Source organism: Leucopleurus acutus (genome assembly GCF_964270905.1).
Source record: "Leucopleurus acutus genome assembly, chromosome: 2".
In the NCBI taxonomy this organism is placed as follows: Eukaryota; Metazoa; Chordata; class Mammalia; order Artiodactyla; family Delphinidae; genus Leucopleurus; species Leucopleurus acutus.
This window is the reverse complement of record NC_139143.1, coordinates 21,887,658-21,905,891: the sequence shown is the minus strand read 5'-3', so window position 1 is coordinate 21,905,891 and position 18,234 is coordinate 21,887,658. Positions and strand designations below refer to the sequence as shown.

At 54.5% G+C, this 18,234-nt stretch overlaps 1 protein-coding gene and 1 pseudogene across 2 annotated transcripts in view; one reads left to right on the top strand and one right to left on the bottom strand.

The window, feature by feature from the left end:
* The window catches only part of CAPN2 (calpain 2), a gene marked incomplete at its 5' end in the record, with an annotated part of 63,129 nt that extends 45,356 nt beyond the window's left edge, over positions 1 to 17,773 (bottom strand). Inside the window, 2 exons of the mRNA XM_082833777.1 lie at positions 12,916 to 12,985; positions 17,537 to 17,773. Of these exons, the coding sequence (XP_082689903.1) occupies positions 12,916 to 12,985; positions 17,537 to 17,773 (307 nt within the window). The remainder of the gene's footprint in view (positions 1 to 12,915; positions 12,986 to 17,536) is intronic.
* On the top strand, positions 8,308 to 9,176 carry LOC309957622 (poly(A) polymerase alpha-like; annotated as a pseudogene). Its single transcript has one exon. The product of its transcript is annotated as a poly(A) polymerase alpha-like (transcript).
* Positions 17,774 to 18,234: the final 461 nt, after the last annotated feature.

The following is an 18,234-nucleotide window of genomic DNA, read 5'->3' as shown; positions in this document are numbered from 1 at the left end:
GAATCCTGACCCCGCCACTTAAGATTGTGTAATCTTGGACACATTTCTTAATTTGTCTGAGCCCATGTTCTCTCAGCTGTGGAAGGGGGATAATACACACATATCCTCAAAGGGTTGTTAGGATCAGATGAAAAAGGGAAACTGGGGGTCCTGGATGGGCTTCAGAGAGCTGGAACCCGAAAACACTGTGTGCGCATTTTGTATGTATGCCAATATATGCATTTTCTAGGGAGGAGTCAGGTTTCCTTCCTCCTCACACCCCCAAAATTAAGAAACAACAGAGCCAGAACATGGAGTTCAAATTCCGGCTCTGACTCAGGGCAAACTACTCTCTTCGTGCTCATTTCCTCGTACATACAATGGGTTTCATGATAGGAAATGGCCTCACAGAGTTGCGAATTAAATGGGAGGAAAAAAGTCAAGCATTTAGAACACTGTCTCTGAGGGTCTGCTCTTTTTATCTTCTAAGTTTATGAGGGAGAAAACTGAGGCCCAGAAGAGGTGACGTCTCGACTGAGGATGAGTTACGCCCTGTTTCGGAAAGGGTGACAGCTCAGGATGGGGGTGCGGGTAGGTGGGAAGGAGGAGGGAGTGAGACCGGGGAGGACTGTGACCTGCTGAGTGCTTTGGGGGCCTGTCTCATCATCTTGAGCCCCTGCCGAATCTTCAGAAGCAAGCAGGGGGTGGGGGGGACGGTAAATAAAGGTAAAGGATGCGCACTGACGAGGATATAGACACGAACGCATTTACTCAAAACCCAAGAACGGCCCCTGCAGTGATGGAGCCCCTCACCTTCACCCCGCCCGTGCCTCAACCGGGACTGTGGCCTTTGCCCCCTACGCCCACCCCCACCCCAGCGCAGGACAAGGGGCCCCGATACCCGCCCCCTGGGCTGAGGATGGCTTCGCGGACTCTGCTCTGTCCCCTCACAGGAGACAAGGCAAGAGGCTCCTTTAACAAGCAAACTGCCTCCCCCGTCTCTGCAGTCTGATACTCACTTTCTCTCCCCGCATGCCTTTCCTGTGGGTTTTCACACAAAATTTTACTGTATTTTGTGCCTACGGCGGAAGAGTGTTCATGCATTAATTCTGAATTTATTCACCTGTTCAATGCCTATGTAGTGTCGTTCTCTCTGGCCCACCCTTGGGCACCTGCTGAGATCATTTAAGCCACTTTTCTCAAGGGACCTCAGGGAACCCCCTCGTAGTTCAGACCTCCCCCTGCCCTTCTAATTCGCTTGGGAAAAGGAGGCTTGAGTAGGATCTTGGTTTGTTCGTTAAGCACAGCTGCCTCACCCTCCTGGACTCGGGCACCCAGGCTACCTGGATAAAAGTTTAACTGTCCCCGGCTGGGCTGCCCTTCTCCGGCTCCTCTGCAGCCTCGCTGTGACCGTGACCATGTACACACAGGCTTCCCTCCACTGCACACACTCGGCACGCCCAGATCCCCACCCTCTGAGCACACAGCACCCACGGGCAGACCTCATGAATAGCTCCTTTAAGCTCCGGAGCCCTCTTCTAAAAAGATAAATTCATGCAGAGTCACGTCGATACATTTCCAGAGCTGTGCTCCCCGGGCCTCTGTGTCCAGTCCCGAGGGTCAGCGCTGAGCACAGGCCGAGGACGCCTGGGGCCCACTGTACTGGGGAGGGGTGGAATGGGGCTGGAATGGTGATGAGGATTACACTGGTGGCTGCTGGAAGTTTTCCCAAGAGGGGAGCGTGATATTTGTTGTGTGTGTTCCGCTCCTTTCCCTCCCACCATCACTGTCTTTCCTCCACCCACCGGGAAGCGGAGCAGAGGACCCAGGAGATGCTGGCTGCCGGCCCACCTGTCCCGCTGCAGCTCCATCACTCTAGGGCATGGTGCCTGCTGACAGTCCCAGGAGGAGGCAAGCTCTGTGAGGGCAGGGACGCTGCCAACGCGGAGCACGTGCTCCATGAAGCAACACAGGCCGAGGAAGCTCTTCATCTCGGAGGAGAAAGAGTGGACAGAACATGAAGCCCAGGGCCAGCCTTGCAGGGCTCTGCACCCCTCGCTGCTGCTTCCCGCGGCTCCTGGGGCATACCAGCCGCCCCGAGAGCCTCTGAGCACCTGACTGGCCTACGTGCTTCTTCTGCCTCCCACCTGGTCTCAGACGTCCCACCTGAGCCGGGTCTAGAGAAGGATGCTTCTCACGCTTGGGCTCACCAGCTGGCGTGGGGAACAATGTGGAAACACCATCAGAGAAGACGGGGGTGAGCCCCAGGACTCAAGTCCAAACGGGTCACACGGGCTGTAGGGCCATGGGGTTCGAAGAGGGGAGCTTGGACTGGTCCTGAGAGCAAGGTGGAGGTGGGGTGGGAAGTGCTTGCAGGGAGAGAGAAGGTCAAGTGCAGGCACCCGAAGGTATGGGGGGTGGCGTGGCACCGTCCAGGAGGGTGGGGAGCAGGGCAGAGGGGGTGTGAGGACGCCGGGGGTCTAGGGAGGGCAGAGTCTGGAGATGGGTTAAACTTCCGCAGAGTCTGAACTGACCCCGAGGGAATTTAAATGAAGGGTCCCTTTCACCCTTTCTTCTTCTGCACAGACCTTCCAGGCACAAGAAAATACCACTTGCACTTTCCAGAATGGGCTTCTTCCTGCTGGGGAAGCACACACTTTGCTCTGCTTCCTCTGTCCCACACCTTCCCTCCACCTCTCTCCTTAGTCGTCCTTGGGGACTGTCCCATCCCTTGCCGTTCCCCTCCTGTGTCCTCACACTGCATCCCAGCTGACCCCTACTATAGCATGATCAGAACTTATATTTAATTTGTCCGTTTCCCCCACTGGCCGTCACTTCCCTGATGACAGGGCCTCTGGCAGTAACGTCAGAATGGACCGGTGACAGGCAGGTACCCAGAGCAGGAATCCAGGTGAGAACTAGGGCCCACCTGGAGTAATGGGGCCTTGGTAGGTGGAGAGGCTGGGAGAGGCGTGACGAGGCATTAAGGACCCAGAACAGGGAGGACCAGATGGATGTGGGAGAAGGAGCTGGAGACAAGACGAGTCTGGTGCAGAGAAAGGGCCGCGGTGTTTTTTGTCTTCTGCCTAAAGTCGCAGCCCACTGCTCTTTCGGTCACAGGCACCCAATGGCCGAGTGGAAGCAGAAAGGGCCTCGGGGCCTGGCAGCGTGTCTCAGGAAAGCTCGGCACCACCAGCCCAGCCCGCTGAGTGCCCCTCGGCCCTGCGTACTGGGAAGTCCCAGAGAACAGAGGACACACCTGCCCCAACCACGATGGGCTAGTGTCCGAGCAGCCCTGGGTCACCACTGGTGACCAGTATTCAAAGGGGAGGAACTGTGGCATCTTCCCAAAACGGCAGCCACGATATTTCCAGTTTCACCTGTTCTTCTAGGACCTTGCCCTTCCCCACCAGGGGGTGGAATCTGCATCCCTCCCCTTGAACCTGGTGGGGCCTCTGTCTGTCTCAGTGAATAGATATGGCAGAAGTGATGCTCTGTGACTTCTGAGGCTCTCTCTCTGTAACTTCTGTGTAAGAAGTGGAGCTCCCTTAAAGCCTCCATGGAAGAGACCACACAGGATGCAGGAAGACCCCAGAGATTCAGCTGACGAGCCTCCAGCCCAGGCACCAAACACATGAGGGGGGGGCCTTCGGGTGACCTGAGCCCGTCCCCATCTGACACTGCAACCCCACGAGGGACCCTGAGAGAGTCCCCCCTGCTAAGTCCAGCTATCTATCCTTCAGAACCACAGGAGAGAATGAGAAAATGATTGCTGTTGTTTCAAGCCTTTGATGGTGGGGCAGATTGCCACGCAGTAGATACAGGTGCAAGGAGACCAGGACCTTCCTGAAATCTGTGCCTGGCCAGGGGCAGTAAGAGGCCCCTGCCAGCTGACAGAGTCTGCCCCTGGGGGGCAGGGGGGCGGGCGTGCCAGCAAGAGAGGAGTCAACACGGAGAGATGCCAGCGCCAGGACGCCGTGCCCAGACACCCAATCACTCTGCGGTCCCCGGGGCACCCCAGGACCTGAGATGCACCGCACATGCCTGCTCTGGGAAGCTGATGAGACAGACGGCCTGCCAAGGGGAGCGTCCCGAGACGGAGAGAGGGCCGATCTCCTCCTTTGCTGCAGCAGCTCCTCTCCATGGGGTCAAACATCCCAGCCATGCCGCCCTGACTGCAGCTCCATGTTTCCTCCTTCCCCAGGACGACGCTTACTCCCAACTGTGGCTGGCTTAGGGGAGGTGATTCTGGACGTGTGTGGGGCTGGTCTTCACCAGCTGCCAGAACAGGCATCACACCCTGGGTGCCCAATGACTGCCCTCCGCCTGCCCCGTGGTACTTACTGTGTCCATAGCCTCCTTCTCTCCCTGGATCTACCACTGGTTGCCCCCCAGGACCGTTTTTGCTCCCCTTACCCCCAAGGGATTTTTGGCTCTGTGTGGAGACATCTTGGGTTGTCATGCTTGGGGAGGGCTGCCAGTGCATCTAATGGGCAGAGGCTGGGAACGCTGCCACGCGTGCCGCAGCCCTCGGGACACCCCCATGATGGAGAATGAGCCGGCCGCAACCACCAGCAGGGCCGAGGTCGGGGAAACACTTCTCCCTCTCAAGTCCTGCTTGTCCTGTGTTTCATCCCTGCAGGGCTCTGTGCCTTTGCTTTTCCATGGTGACAGCTAGATAAATGATAAAGGGACCAAGATACTGAGGCTACTTCTGGCGAAACTTGACCCTTCCCGAGACACTGGTATTTAGCAGTCTCCAGCAGACCGAGACCCTGCTGGCAGAATACCTGTCTCCTGGCCCAGGCAGCCTGGGGCGTCTCAGCTTTGGAAGGAAGTCCTTGGGAGCCAACAGGCGCTCCCCCAGCCCCGGGGCTGCTGGTGCTCCCCAGAGGACGTGCACACCCTGCCAGTGCCCGGCCCTGCGCGACGGCGGCCGATGAGTCCCACGGGGCCATCCCTCCCGTGACTGCTTCACTGTCTGGAGCAGCCCAGAGAAGGGCACCCCCAAAGCGGAATGACCCCCTACACACAATCACGTCTCATTATATCGGCACTGTCGGGGGGAGGTGGAGGTGCTCCGTTCTGCTCACATCCCAACCCTGGTAAACACGGGGCTTCAGCCGCCTTCCGTGAGCTGCAAGCACGACTGCAGCCACAACAAATGATCCGAACCACATGTGTGCCCTCTCCCTCCCTTCCCCCTGCCCTCCTGAGGAGCGGGGCCCTGAAAGGGAGAAGGAGAAGGGAGGATGCAGGACGCCGAGGCCTCAGGGTCACACTGTCGCACACCGAACTTGCACGGACGAACCAGACTCTCGGAAGGGAGGCCCTGCCCCGTGCCGCCCTCGGCTGCCCTGGACCCGGAGGACACAGCCTCCCGGTTGTAGGTGTCAACTCTGCCCCCCAGCTCCCCGCGACCGTGGACGCGGCGGTCACTACCAGATGGCAGAGTTACCAGCCAGCTCACCGTAGCCCTGTGTCTTCCTGCCATCCACATCCACAACCTCGCCTTCCTCCCCAACCCCTCCGTGCCCAGAGGCCCCAGCAGGCAAGGAGGTGGAGCCAACCCCATCTTAGATTCCTACTCGTCAGAATTCCTTCCTCACCTCCCGGAGGAACCAGAGGGTGAGGATCTACTTTCCTGGTTTCCGGGGGGCCTTCACAGCGTTGAACGAAAGGTAAAGTCTCAATGCAGCTGGGGCGGCAAAACACGGGAGAGATCACGTCGGGGATTGCGGTAAGAGTGAACGTTAGAGGTTTTCTCACTCTGGTCCTGATCCCCAGAGAGAGAGAAACCATCAGTCATACAGCCTTGAGGTTCTCCGCCTCATGGGAAAAGGAAAGGACAGACATGTCACCTTGTTCCCATTTCACAGGTGGGTAAGTAGAGGCTTGAGACTGAAAATAGCAGGCGCGCTACAGGCAAAGCGAGTGCTAGGAGAGGAGAGAGCCCAAGTGTGGTGGCAGTGAGGAGCCTCCTGGCCTTTTGGGAAACGTCAGGGAGCAACGGCCATTGCACGAGCCCTGAAAGTTGGAGCAGGAGACTTCACCGAGTCTCTTGAACTTTTCTCCAAACATCAGCGCCTTGGTCACCTCCTAATGCCAAGTGCTAGAGACGGACCCCATCGGTTGTTCAAGACACAGCAGGGCATGCTCCATCTCCCCTCCCCAGCCTCATTTCCGTACTCCCCTCAAGCCACACTCTCCCCAAAGGTAACTTGCAATTTGCAGTTATTAAACCCTTACTAAGTGTCAGCCTCTGGCACTCTGAGCTTTCCATGCATTATTTAATTTCATCCTCACAGCCCTCTGAGGTAGATACTACTATCATCCCCATGTTATGGATGAGGAAACTGAGGCTTAACGAGGACGGTGATTTACCCCATGTGATAGAGCCAGGAAGTGGCAGAACCAAGAGGCCAACCTCTAACTGACGGACACCCAAGTCCTCACTCTGGACCGTGCCATTTACAGATGTTTACTGATGTACGTGGCTTGCTTGTCTCTGTGTGGAGACCATCCCACCCCGGAAAGTCAAGGATGGGAGGCCGGATCCCAACGCTGCAGTGGCCATAACGCACACGTGGCTTTTCATGTCCAAACTGAAGAAAATTAAAAATTCAGTCCCTTGGTTGCATTAGTCACACTTCAAATGCTCCACATGTGGCTTGCAGCTACCATATTGATAGTGTAGAACGTTCGCATCACGGCTCAAAGTGCTGGTGGACAGTGCTGGTCTAGAGTCTGCCCCACTGCACACAGGCCACCCAACGCTGGCCCAGCCAGAGCAGACTGCCCTCCTCCTGGGGCTTCCTCGCCCCACAGTTGCTGCCCGGGACCCCACTAGACCTCACAGAACACACGGCCCTTCATTTCTGAAATCCCCTGGATGGGGGCCTCTCTGATCATGGCTGATCCTGTGGGAGATGATCTGAGCAAAGGTCTCAGGCCCTGGGGTGGAGATGTTGCTGCTCAACAAACACGATCTGCAGCCTGGTGCCGGCGGGGGGTGGTGGAGAGGGGGGACTGCCAGGGGAAGCCTCAGAACGCCAGAAGTAGTGAGACCTTACGGAACTAGGATCCAATCCCCTCAACTCAGAAACGGAGCAGAGTCCACACGGGGATGCGACCTGGCTCCTGGCTCAGCGCCCGAACAAGCGCCCGAACAAGTGCAAAGTCACCCTCTGACCCACAGGCCCACGGGGAGCCAAGGAACCTCGCAAACTCTTCGCAAGCTTCCTCTGGCTTCGGAGGAACATGTACATGACAATGGTGGGGGGATTCTTTGGGGAGGATTCCCACTGCCTCTCCTCCCTGGGGAGAGGAGGTCAGGGACAGCCAAGGAGAGATGTGCCCAACTTTAGGCCTCGGATGAGGCAGGAACCCCGCTGTGTGATTGCCAAGGCTGGGGCAGCCAGGGCTGGACGGGGCCACCGGGAGATTCATCCCTGGCACGTTTATGGGCCTGTCTCAGGTGCAGCAGGAAAGGAAGCTGGGAGCCCAGGCAGTAGCCACAGGGGAGAAAAGCTGTGAAAAAGCATTTGTAACCAGAAGAGCTGCCGGGGAGAGGACAGGAGGACTCACGGACCGTACACATCTGCCCCGGGAGCTGGGGGAAGCCACTGGGGTCAGGGACGGTGAGGGCAGTGCTGGGGCTGGCGGTGAAGCCGTTGTTTTAAGAAACAGGAAAAAAGATATTTATTTTCCCCACCAAACCAGCCAACACTTATTTTCTAGTTCTTTTTTTTTTTTTTAAACTACAAGCACTCTTTTTTTAAAAAGGCACCTTCAAATTCCAGTAGAGGGGCATCCTCCAAAATCCCGGACCAGTACTCCTGAAAAGTGACAAGGTCAACCAAAACAGGCTGCGAAACTGTCACAGCCAAGAAGAGCCTTAGGAGACATGACCACTAAATGTAATGTGGGGTCCTGGATGGGATCCTGGGACAGAAAAAGGACCTTAGGTAAAAACTAAAGAAAGCTAGAGTATGGACGTTAGTTAATGATAATGTATCAATGCTGGTTCATTAACTGTAGCAAATGTCCCACACTTAATAATGTAAGAAGTTACCAGTAGGGGAAACTGGGCTGGTGTGTTTGGAATTCTCTGTACTATCATCTCAATTTTTCTGTAAACCTAAAACTGTTCTAACAAAGTCTATTAAAATGTTTAAAAGGCACCTATTAAAATGGCTTTTAAAAATTATAATTTAAGGGGGTTGGATCCAGGGCTGAGGCAGGCACCCCTCACCCCCGTCTCAGTGGGTCATGCCCAGGGCGGCAGCGGGGGAGGCGGATGACTGGGCAGTGTCCGCGCAGGAGACCATGCGGTTTCCAGTTACAACGCAGGGATCACAGCAAACACAGCTGCCGCAGAAGCACTATGGCATTACCTCTCCCATCAGCTTAGCAGCCCCCAAGGAGACTGACTGCCTGCTTACACAGAAACTAATTGAGACTCTGAAGCCCTCTGGCGTTTTTGAAGAGGAAGGGGAACTGCAGCGCAGGATTTTTTAATTTGGGGAAAATTAAATAACCTGATAAAAGAGTGGATAAGAGAAATCAGTGAAAGCAAGAATCTTCCACAATCTGTAATTGAAAATGGTGGTGGAAAAAGTTTTACATTTGGATCTTAGAGATTACGAGTACATACAAAAGGTGCCGATATTAATGCGTTGTGTGTTGTGTGTGTTGCACGAAGACACGTTGATCGAAGTGACTTTTTCACCTCATTCTATGATAAGTTGAAATTACAGGAAGCAGTAAAAGATTGAAGAGCTGTTGAAGAAGCATTTGTACCAGTTATCAGACTGTGTTCTGATGGGATAGAGATTGATATTTTGTTTGCAGGATTAGCACTGCAGACAGTTCCAGGAGACTTGGGCTTAAGAGATGACAGTCTGCTTAAAAATTTAAATATAAGATGCGTAAGAAGTCTTAATGGTTGCAGGGTAACCGATGAAATTGTACATCTAGTACCAAACACTGACAACTTCAGGTGAACCCTGAGAGCTATCAAACTGTGGGCCAAACACCACAACGTCTATTCCAATATATTAGGTTTCCTCGGTGGTGTTTCCTGGGCTATGCTAGTAGCAAGAACGTGCCAGCTTTATCCCAATGCAACAGCATCAACTCTTGTACATAAATTTTTCTTGGTATTTTCTAAATGGTATGTGTTTAGATTATATTAAAATAAAATGGATTGTAGACACTGAGAAAAATATATAATTTAAGAATCATTTAAAAAGTTATTTACAGTATTTAAAAATGGGAAAATAGGGAGAGGTTGAATTTGTTCAGGACTCTACAATTTGCCAATGTGTTTGCCTATATTAATCGCATTTTTCATCACAGCCCTGGGAAAGGAGTATTATCATTATTCCCATTTTATAGAAGAGGAAACTGAAGCTCAGAGAGCTTGGGTAACCTGCCCAAAGTCACCCAGGCTAGTAAGCAGGGGAGGAAGCAGGAACTGGAAACCTGCTTCCTGCACGCTTTTCCCACTGGCCCTGCCCTTCCCCACTCTCTGCTGAGCCGGGCTGTGGGGAGGGGCACCCCGTAGCCAAGCATCTCCTAGTGTTTGGGGGCCCACGTGACTTTTAGGGGTAGAGGCAGGGTGATCCACCTCTGAGGGGCCAGGTTACAAAGACACGGGGCTGTGCGGTTTCAACAGCTCTGACAGCGCTGGCAGCCTCGAGCCTTCCCCCAGGAAGCCGAGGGCCTATGGGGGCACCTGGCCAGGGCAGCTACCTTCCTCTGAGAGCTTTGAAGGCTCTGGGGCCCATGGGGGGCTATGAGGAGGCAGTGGTTAAAGCCCCGCAGTGGCCCAGTGAAAACCAAAGGTAGGAGGAGCTCAGCTCTGGGACCTCCTGGGCTCCTGGGGCCACTCCATGGCCATCACCTGTAAGAAGAGGCTGAAAGCAGCAACTCCAGAGCCATATTTAGCTGTAGGGCCAGCCTGGCCGAGGTTCAGCCTGGGTCTCCAGCCCTTCCTCCAGATGGGCAGATTTTTCCTCACTGACTCAGTGCTGAGCCCAACCAGGGTCTGCAAAGCGGATGGCTCACGTCAGAGCAGTTCTGCAAACATGGTTGGAATTACTTTGGTGGGGCTTCCAGCTTACCCTCTGGGAAAGTGGGTGGGAGCTGGTGGATTAACCATTGCTGGGCAGCCCTGTGAAGGGAGGCAGGAGGCTGAGAAACGTACAAGTCCCAGGATGGGCCCCGCCCAGGTTCACTGGTGAACTGAGTGAGTCTCAGGGTAGAAAGTACAGGTAGGAAAATAAATTTTGCTTTGAGAATTTTACCTCCAAAATCCCTCAACATAGCCTCATGGCCACTTGTGATGGGAGTGAGAAGAGTGTGGAAAGCTTTACAATCAGATCAGGGTTCTTTCCTTTGGCAATTTTTAGCTTTGTGGCCTCGCATGGGCTCCCCACCCCCTGCCTCCAGATAAGGTAAGTTTTCTTATCTGCAGAGTGGGGGTGAAAATATTTACTTGATTACATGAGACAATGCAATGAAAATGCTCCAGGAGTTGCATACTGTTATACAGTGATAGGGGCTCTTATCGTTCCTGCTCTGAGATAAGAGATCTGCCCTCGGTGCTTTTATTCTCCAGCACAAGATTTACACTCAGTGTCAGGCATGAGCAACGACTCTACAATAGCTGACTGCCCCGTCGTAGGGGATCTCGGAGGTCACCCCGTTGACTCTCCCCCTCCCTCCCATTTTCAGAAGAGACTGAGGTTCCAAGTGATGACGTGCCCAACGTCTGCCAACTAAGAGCTGAGCCTTGACTCATATCTCTGGTTGTGTGGCCAGGGGTCACTGCCGCGGCCCCCCTGCTCCTGATGCTTCTGAACCTGCTGGGACCTGGTGACAGTCACCACCCCATGCCCACCCTGTGTCCGGATGCCAGAATCAGAGCGAGAGTTCAGTCCACCACACTTCACAGATCGTAATCAAACCCAGATCCTCCAAAATAAAAGGCCAAGAGGACAAAACGGCCAATGTGGTGTAAAAAAAACCTTAGAAATCACAGACCTGATCACTGAGAAATGTTTTAAAGGACTTACACTTAATCTTGTTTCTATTTGATTTGGTGCATATCATGGGGAATTTTACCCCAGGGAGTGTAAGCTTTGCGAGAGTCTCCTCTCCAAGTGGCCTGACAGTATTTACCCAGGACTTAAATCTTGCAATTTGGCCCTTAAGATGTCATTAAACTTTAAAGTAGATGTTTAGTCGAGGTGTGGAATTTAGCCGAGGTATGACAGTTGTCCTTTTTTTTCCAGATTTCCTAAAGCCCCCATGGTTGGTCAAAGTCTCCATCAACTTCTAGCCCTGTTAACTTCCATTTTCTCTAACCAATGGATTTTCCGGGAGCACCCACCTAGGTGCCCTAGGCCCCCGGGGCATCTCTCTTTTGTGGGGGAGAGAAGGTGGGAAATGGGAGGTACGTTTTCTATGGGTAAGAATGTGCTCTGGCATCTCAGGAATTTGCACACAGAGGCTGAGCTCAGAGAGCGGTGTTTGCACGCCCAGCCCTGGGTCATGCTCTCGGAGACCCATTTCACAAGGGGCTCCCAGTTGCCTGTCCTAACGATTCACACAAATGCCCTGACATCCCTCAGAGACTGAAAACTTTCCATGTCCCTTCTGGGGAGCCTAGCTCAGGGGTTAAACACACAGACTCTCTGCATTTGCATTCCAGGCCCTCACTTCAGCTGTTGGATGACCTCAAACAAGTCACTCCCAGGACAGAACCTCTGCTGGGTGGGCCAGGAAAGAAGGTACAATTCAAGATGATTAATTTTGTTACTGATAGACTGGTCTGGAAAGCAAGTTGGAGCTGATGGCTCGAAACAAGTGTTTGGTTATTCGCAGCAAATAATCTCCTCCAGCGATCACAGGCCCATATCTATTATGAGTAAAAAAAATGAGCGTGGATTCTATGAGAATCTTAAATAGTGGTCCCAGGCCCCATCGTTAAGACTTCTTTGCAGAACGCTCGGGTCCTGTACAGCAATAAACAACAAGGTCCTACTGTATAGCACAGGGAACTATATTCAATATCTTATGATAAACCATGATGGAAAAGAATATGAAAAAGAATACATGTATAACTGAATCACTTTGCTGTACAGCCGAAATTAACACAACACTGTAAATCAAGTTTACGTCAATAAAATAAATTAAAGAAAAAAAAAAGAAAACTTGGGGGCTTTCATGCCAAAGCTGGAGCAGGTTCCAATCTCAGCAGGCACTATGTCCAGAAAATCAGAGCTCAGCTACAGAGAGCAAAGTTTCAGACCCTCACGATTCAGCTACTCCAGTTGAACTTACTTAAATGAACATTTCAGTTGCCTCTGTGACAATAAGCACCCCCATGCACTGTTGTGATACCATGGTGAGCTCGTCCTGCAAACACTGAGAACGCCCTGGTACGTTAACTTCCTCCCAGCAGTGAGTGTGAGGGTTTCCTCTTCCTCCACACACTGAGTCACCATCCCACCCCTGAACCCCAGAGACCTGATGTCTCAGTGCTGCAACCGGGCCTGGGCTAGGCCTCCCACCTGGCCCTCAGCCCAGAGTCTGACTGTTCAGTGGGCCACTAGCAACACGGGCCCCGGGACATACAGACACCAAGGGTGGCTGAGATGCAGAAGCTCCTCTGTCTTCTAGTGGGAGTGTCTCTGTAACTTCAACAACTAGCCCAGGGCAGGGGACCCAGGAGGCCTCACCGCACATCTGTGCATTTGTCTGCCACAGCACGGGGTCCTCAGGGGACAAGACATTCCAGGAAGCTTCTAGAACTGGAAATTGCCGAACTCTCTGGCAAGGGAGCGGAGCCATAGATCATCCCTCACGCCTTCTACCCACAGCCTTTCAGACAAGCCCCCGTAGCCTGTTTGAGATGCCATCACTTACCCAGGGCTCCTTGGCAGATGTCTGTGCGAGTGGCTCCTCCAGTAATGAATTGTGGATCATCGCAGATCTCCTGGAAACGAGACCCACAAAGTGCTGTCAACCCAGCTGCCATGTGCTCCTGTAGTCAGGACACCTCGCTTCCCAGCAGGTGCATCGGACCCCCTCCGCCCCTTCCCCTCCCCTCTAGGGAGAGCTATGCAGTTACAGTTAGACTGCCACGGGACCCCAACGCTCCACACCGCCTACAGCCCACTTCATCACGCTACCTTCCTAGGGCCAGGGCAGTGCCAAGTCCAGCCTCCTCTGGGGGCCTTGAGACGGTCCGCGCTCTGGAGCTGCCCTGCCCGCTATGCCGGTCCCTCTTCTCTGTTCCTGCATGGAATTCCTCCCTCTCCTACGCTCTTCTCTCCTTTTCCACATCTTACCGTATCTCAAGACCCACTGCCACCAACCCCACGAAGCTCTCCTTCACAGTCCAGCCCTCACCCATCCTTTGGATCCTGAATCCCAGAGTATGTGTACTCTGCAATTTAGCAGCTAGTTGTGTGCTATGTGGTGGTGCTGGGTACCAGTCTGTCTTCCTAACACTCACACGCTTCTTGAGGGCAGGGGAAGGTATCTAGCCTTCTGGATTCGTCCACGGGCCATGATACTTGGGGGTCCACGTACCGTGAGCCTGCTGTGTGTCAATACTGTGTGTGGTACTTTATCTCAGGCAGCCCTTCCGGGAGCACAGATGGACACCGACACCATTTCACAGGTGGGGAGACAGGCTAAGAGATAAAGCCACATATCCCAAGATACACTGCTCGTAAGCTGTAGAGGGCACTGGGACTTGAACTCACCGGTGTAAACCATATATTCTTTCCCTCCCGCCCTGCCCCTAATGCATTACTAACAAGCCTCCAAGGGCTGTCCCACAAGTCGCCTGCTGGAACCCAACCCTGAACAGTGCTGGCCCTTCTGCAGCCCCCTCTGAGTACGCTTCCTGATTCTGAAGAGCCCCACCCCAAAACCACAGAGGAAGTCAGGGCATGAATCTGGGCTTCCCTCGGCCGGGACCCCTTGGTTCGTAAGAGCTCCACCCCAGAGTGCCCAGCCCCCTGTACCCATCCCCCCACCCCCCTCCCTGTCAAGCAGCAGCTTTTCTTGGGTGAGGCCTGGATCTAGACCCTGGCCATCCCGGCTTGGGCTGTAGAGGCTCTTTTGGAATCCGCAGCAGAACACACTCCTTTCACGCCTCTGCACTGTCCCTTCCCTGTTAAGGTTGGGCTGTTTGGGGGAATGACAGGGACAGTGAGACTGCGTTTCTGGGAGGCAAATGAAGCCAGCTTGGCCCAAGGCCTGCCAGCCAAACGCTTATCCTGCTGATGGAAGAGACTGGGTTTGGTGCTGGGAGCCCAAAAACCATACTGACAATCTTCAGTGTGCCAGGCACTTACCCTAGAAGGATTTTTCCACTATATTTGAGAAACTTCCTCACACCTTTGGCACCCTCTCCAAAGAAGGAAAAGTTTCGAGTGGCCCTTAGAGATGCTTCAGGAAATTGAAACTTGTCCACAACACGAAGGGCACGGAATCAAATACGGAACTTAACAGTCCCAGGAAAGGGGTTGAGGGCTTGGGCCTTGGAGTCAGACAACCTGGGTTTTAATTCTGGCTCTGTCACTTCTTATATGGGTTCTATGACCCTGGCAAGTTACTTCACCTCTTTAAGCCTCAGTTTCCTCATCTGTATAATGGGGACGGCGCTGACAAGTGTACCTACCACATCAGGTTGTTCTGAGGGTTAAATGAGTTGACTATGTACACATGCCTTGGTAAGAGCTCTATAAAAGTCACCTACTATTAATTATTACTGGAGGAGTTGATCATAATCACTGAACCTGAGGCAGGAGATGCAGGTTTGAGGCTAAGTTCAGCCAGCTGAGTATAAACAAATCATAAACCACTCGGCGGCCTTAGATGTTTCGGGTAAGGTGGGGACTCACACACCTGCCCTCGCTCCCACCTGCCTGGTGGTGCCGGCTGTTTCCTCGCTGTGCCTCTGCGTCAGCCACAGGGACTGCAGCCCTGTGCTCCTCAGCCTCCTTCCCAGCCCCCAGCCCTCTGTGGCCAGAGGAGCAGCCCCCGCTCCAGGGCTGGCCTGCTCCCCTGCCTCCCTCCTGCAACCCTACTCTCACTTCCTGGTGGCTCCGTTTCACCGTCTCCCCGCTGCTTTTCTCTCTGGGACCTGACATATAACACATTCTAATTGCTCTCATCTGAAAACCAGGCTCTCAAGCCCCAGGTCCCACTCTCCCTGACACTTTTCCCCCTCTCCTTTCACAGGCCCCCTGCTGGAATTAGCTGGGCACGCTCTTCATTTCCGGTTCCTTACTTTGGGTTCTACAGCCATCCGGCTTCTACCCCGTTGCAATTCTATGCCACTGCAATTGCTCTGTTACAGTTACCAATGACTTGCTTCCATCTAGATCCAGTGGACACGTGTCTGTTCGCCTTGCCTGACCCGAACCACAGTGGTGTTGGAGAAGGCAGAGAGGGCGGCTGTGAGCTGTGGCTCTCGACACCCATAGGCTGGACACAGTCCTGGCTCCACCCCAGACACCTGTATGAGCGAATAGCTAACCTCCCCGGGCCTCAATTTCTTTAACTGCTGAATGGGACAATAACAGCTACCCTCCCCCTTGGATGTGCAGTGCACACCCTGTCCCGCCCTAATCTGGGGCCCTAGAATGGTCTTTTCCCCATCTGGAAGTCCTACAGGCATTTCCAACTGTTGGGTGACCTGTCTGTGTCCCCTCACTAGCCCCTAAAGCCTTCAGGGGCAGAAACCATATGCACTGTGCCTGGCATTCAGTAGGTGTTCAAGATACGCTTATTGAGTGAATGAAAGAATAAGCAAAGAAGTATGTAAATTCACTTTGTAAACTGTAAAGTGCTATACAAGTGTAAGGCGAATATTCTCGTTTATCACTTTCACAGCTGTAATTCTGTTTGAGGCTAATTAGTCCTGCATTCACTCATTCCACAAATAGTCACAGTCTTTGTTCACAGATGTATCCCAAGCATTTAAGACACTGCCTGACATGTAACAGGCACTGGATAAGTATTGTTAAATGAATGAATGAACGAATGAATGCATACTCTGAATGCACTGGGGATAGACTGGTGCACAATACACACATGGTCCCTGCAGTTCACTAGGAAGGACAAACAAATATATGTAATTACATTTATAAGTTGTGAAAATGCTATGAAGGAAATTAGCAGGGTTCAGTGATAAAGAATAACAAGATGAGAAGGGGGCTGCTAAGAATGGTCAGGAAAGATCTCTTTGGGGAGGTGACATCTGACTAAGTCCCAAAGAGTAAGTGAGCCAGACCCCAGAAAACCAGGAAAGAGCATCCCTGGCAGGTGAGGCAGGAAAGAGATGGGTGCCCTTGAGAAACTAAAAGGTGCTGGGCCTGGTGCGCCAGTGGGGAGAGGAAACTATGTAGGCACCACCTCTTCTTTTAGACGAAGAAACGGAGGCAGGGAGGTTAAACGGCTCACGCAGGTTAGCAAGAAATGAACTCAAGTGCTCTAGGCCAAGGACACTTCCTACTGAACTTGCTGCCTACGGGCTGGGTTTGGAGTAACAGAAGGTGACTAGCGGGTGGGGGTGAGGGGCTCAGAGAAGTGGGAGCAGGGCGGGAATGTTTATTTCCCTAACAGGAGTCCGGAGGCTGTATTTCCCAGGAAGCCTCCTTGAGGTTTGGTGGGGGAAGATCGGTGAGGTGTCCCATAGGACATGGGGCCAGGAGGGGTTCCAGGGGAAATAGGATGGACAAACTAATCAGGAAGGAAACTGTTCCAAGGCCTGCCAGGGCAAGGAGGACAGAGACCCAGCGGGGCGGGATAAGGGAACACCGAGGGGCCCTTGAGATGCAGGGGTGAGGATTCTGGGAGGGTGAGTAAGGTGCAGGAACTGGCTCCTGGCTGCATCTCCCCTGTCCTTTTGATAATCCCCAGGGTAAATGTTACAGGGAGGTCGGCCCCCATTTGGAAAAATAAACAGGAAACTCCGACTGGATAAATCTAACCGTGGCTGCATAAGGCAATCCTTAGTCACAAAGGACCAGGCCAGGCGTGGAGTTTCTCCCTTCCTGAAGCTGCCTAACTGAGTTAGAGACCGACTTTTCCCGGTTGGATAGTGTCCCACTCACCCCACCCCCACCCCACCCCCGGCACCCTGCCTCCCTTCTCCGCAGACTCTCTCCCCACCAGAGTCCAACAAGTTTTCTCCAGGTTCCCCCTATATCAACCCAGTTTTTGTGAGTTTTTGCTGGCGGGACTGCTAGTGGGATTTACGGGCAGCGTGCATTTCGGCCCGTCCTGCGGGCGCCGTGGGTGGCAGAGGGGACACGGGCGACCGCGGAGCTTCCCCCGACCCCGCGCCTGCAGAGTCCCCGGCTGGGCAGCGCGGGGACGGGGCTCCCGGCTGCGGGGCTCGGCTCTGCGCGCTCCCCGGGCTCCCCGCGCGCTGGGCCTGGTTCTCGGCTGCCGCGAGGCCCGGTCGCTGCGCCTCCGGTCTCCGCGCCCCGCCCGCCCCGCATCCCGCCGCGGGCCCGCTGCCTACCGTGGGCCGCTTCCACTCGATGCCCCGGGTCTTGCTGGAGTAGGGTCCCAACTCCTTGAAGCCCAGGGAAGACGGGAGGGCCGGGAAGGACGGGTCCTGGAAGAGCGCCCCGGCCTCCAGGCACTCGTCCCGCAGCGCCGCGTAGTCCTGGTTGAGGTACTTGATGGCCCTCTCGTGCGAGCCCAGCCCCTCGGCCGCCTCCCGGTCCCTCGCCAGCTTGACCGCGATGCCCGCCATGGTCGGCCCGGTGTCCGCGCTGCGCGAGTGAGAGTCTCAGCTGCTGCTCAGCGCGGCGCTCCGCAGGGGCGCGGCCAGGGTTCGGCGCGCGGCTGCGGGACTGGGAGCGGCCGCCGCGGGTGATGATTCAGCCGGCAGGGCAGCGCACTCCGCGCGTCGGGGCGTGGCCTGGCCGCTCCCCGCCAGCTCGGCGCGCGGCCCTAGACCCTGCCGGCCGGCGGCCTGCACAGCGCCGGCGGGAGGACGGCGGTGGCGGCCCACGGGGCCGGTGCTGCTACCTGCGGCCGGCGCCTGGGATGGCCGAGCCGGCTCGCGCCGTGCACCTGGGCGTCCTGGTGGAAAAGTGGGGACTCAAACCCAACCCTGGGCGAAACGCGAGGCTGGGGCTGTCCTGACTCTCCAGGACACACCCTGTGAGTCAGAAGATCGGGGAGAGAGCTCCAGGGGACTAAATTAGCTCT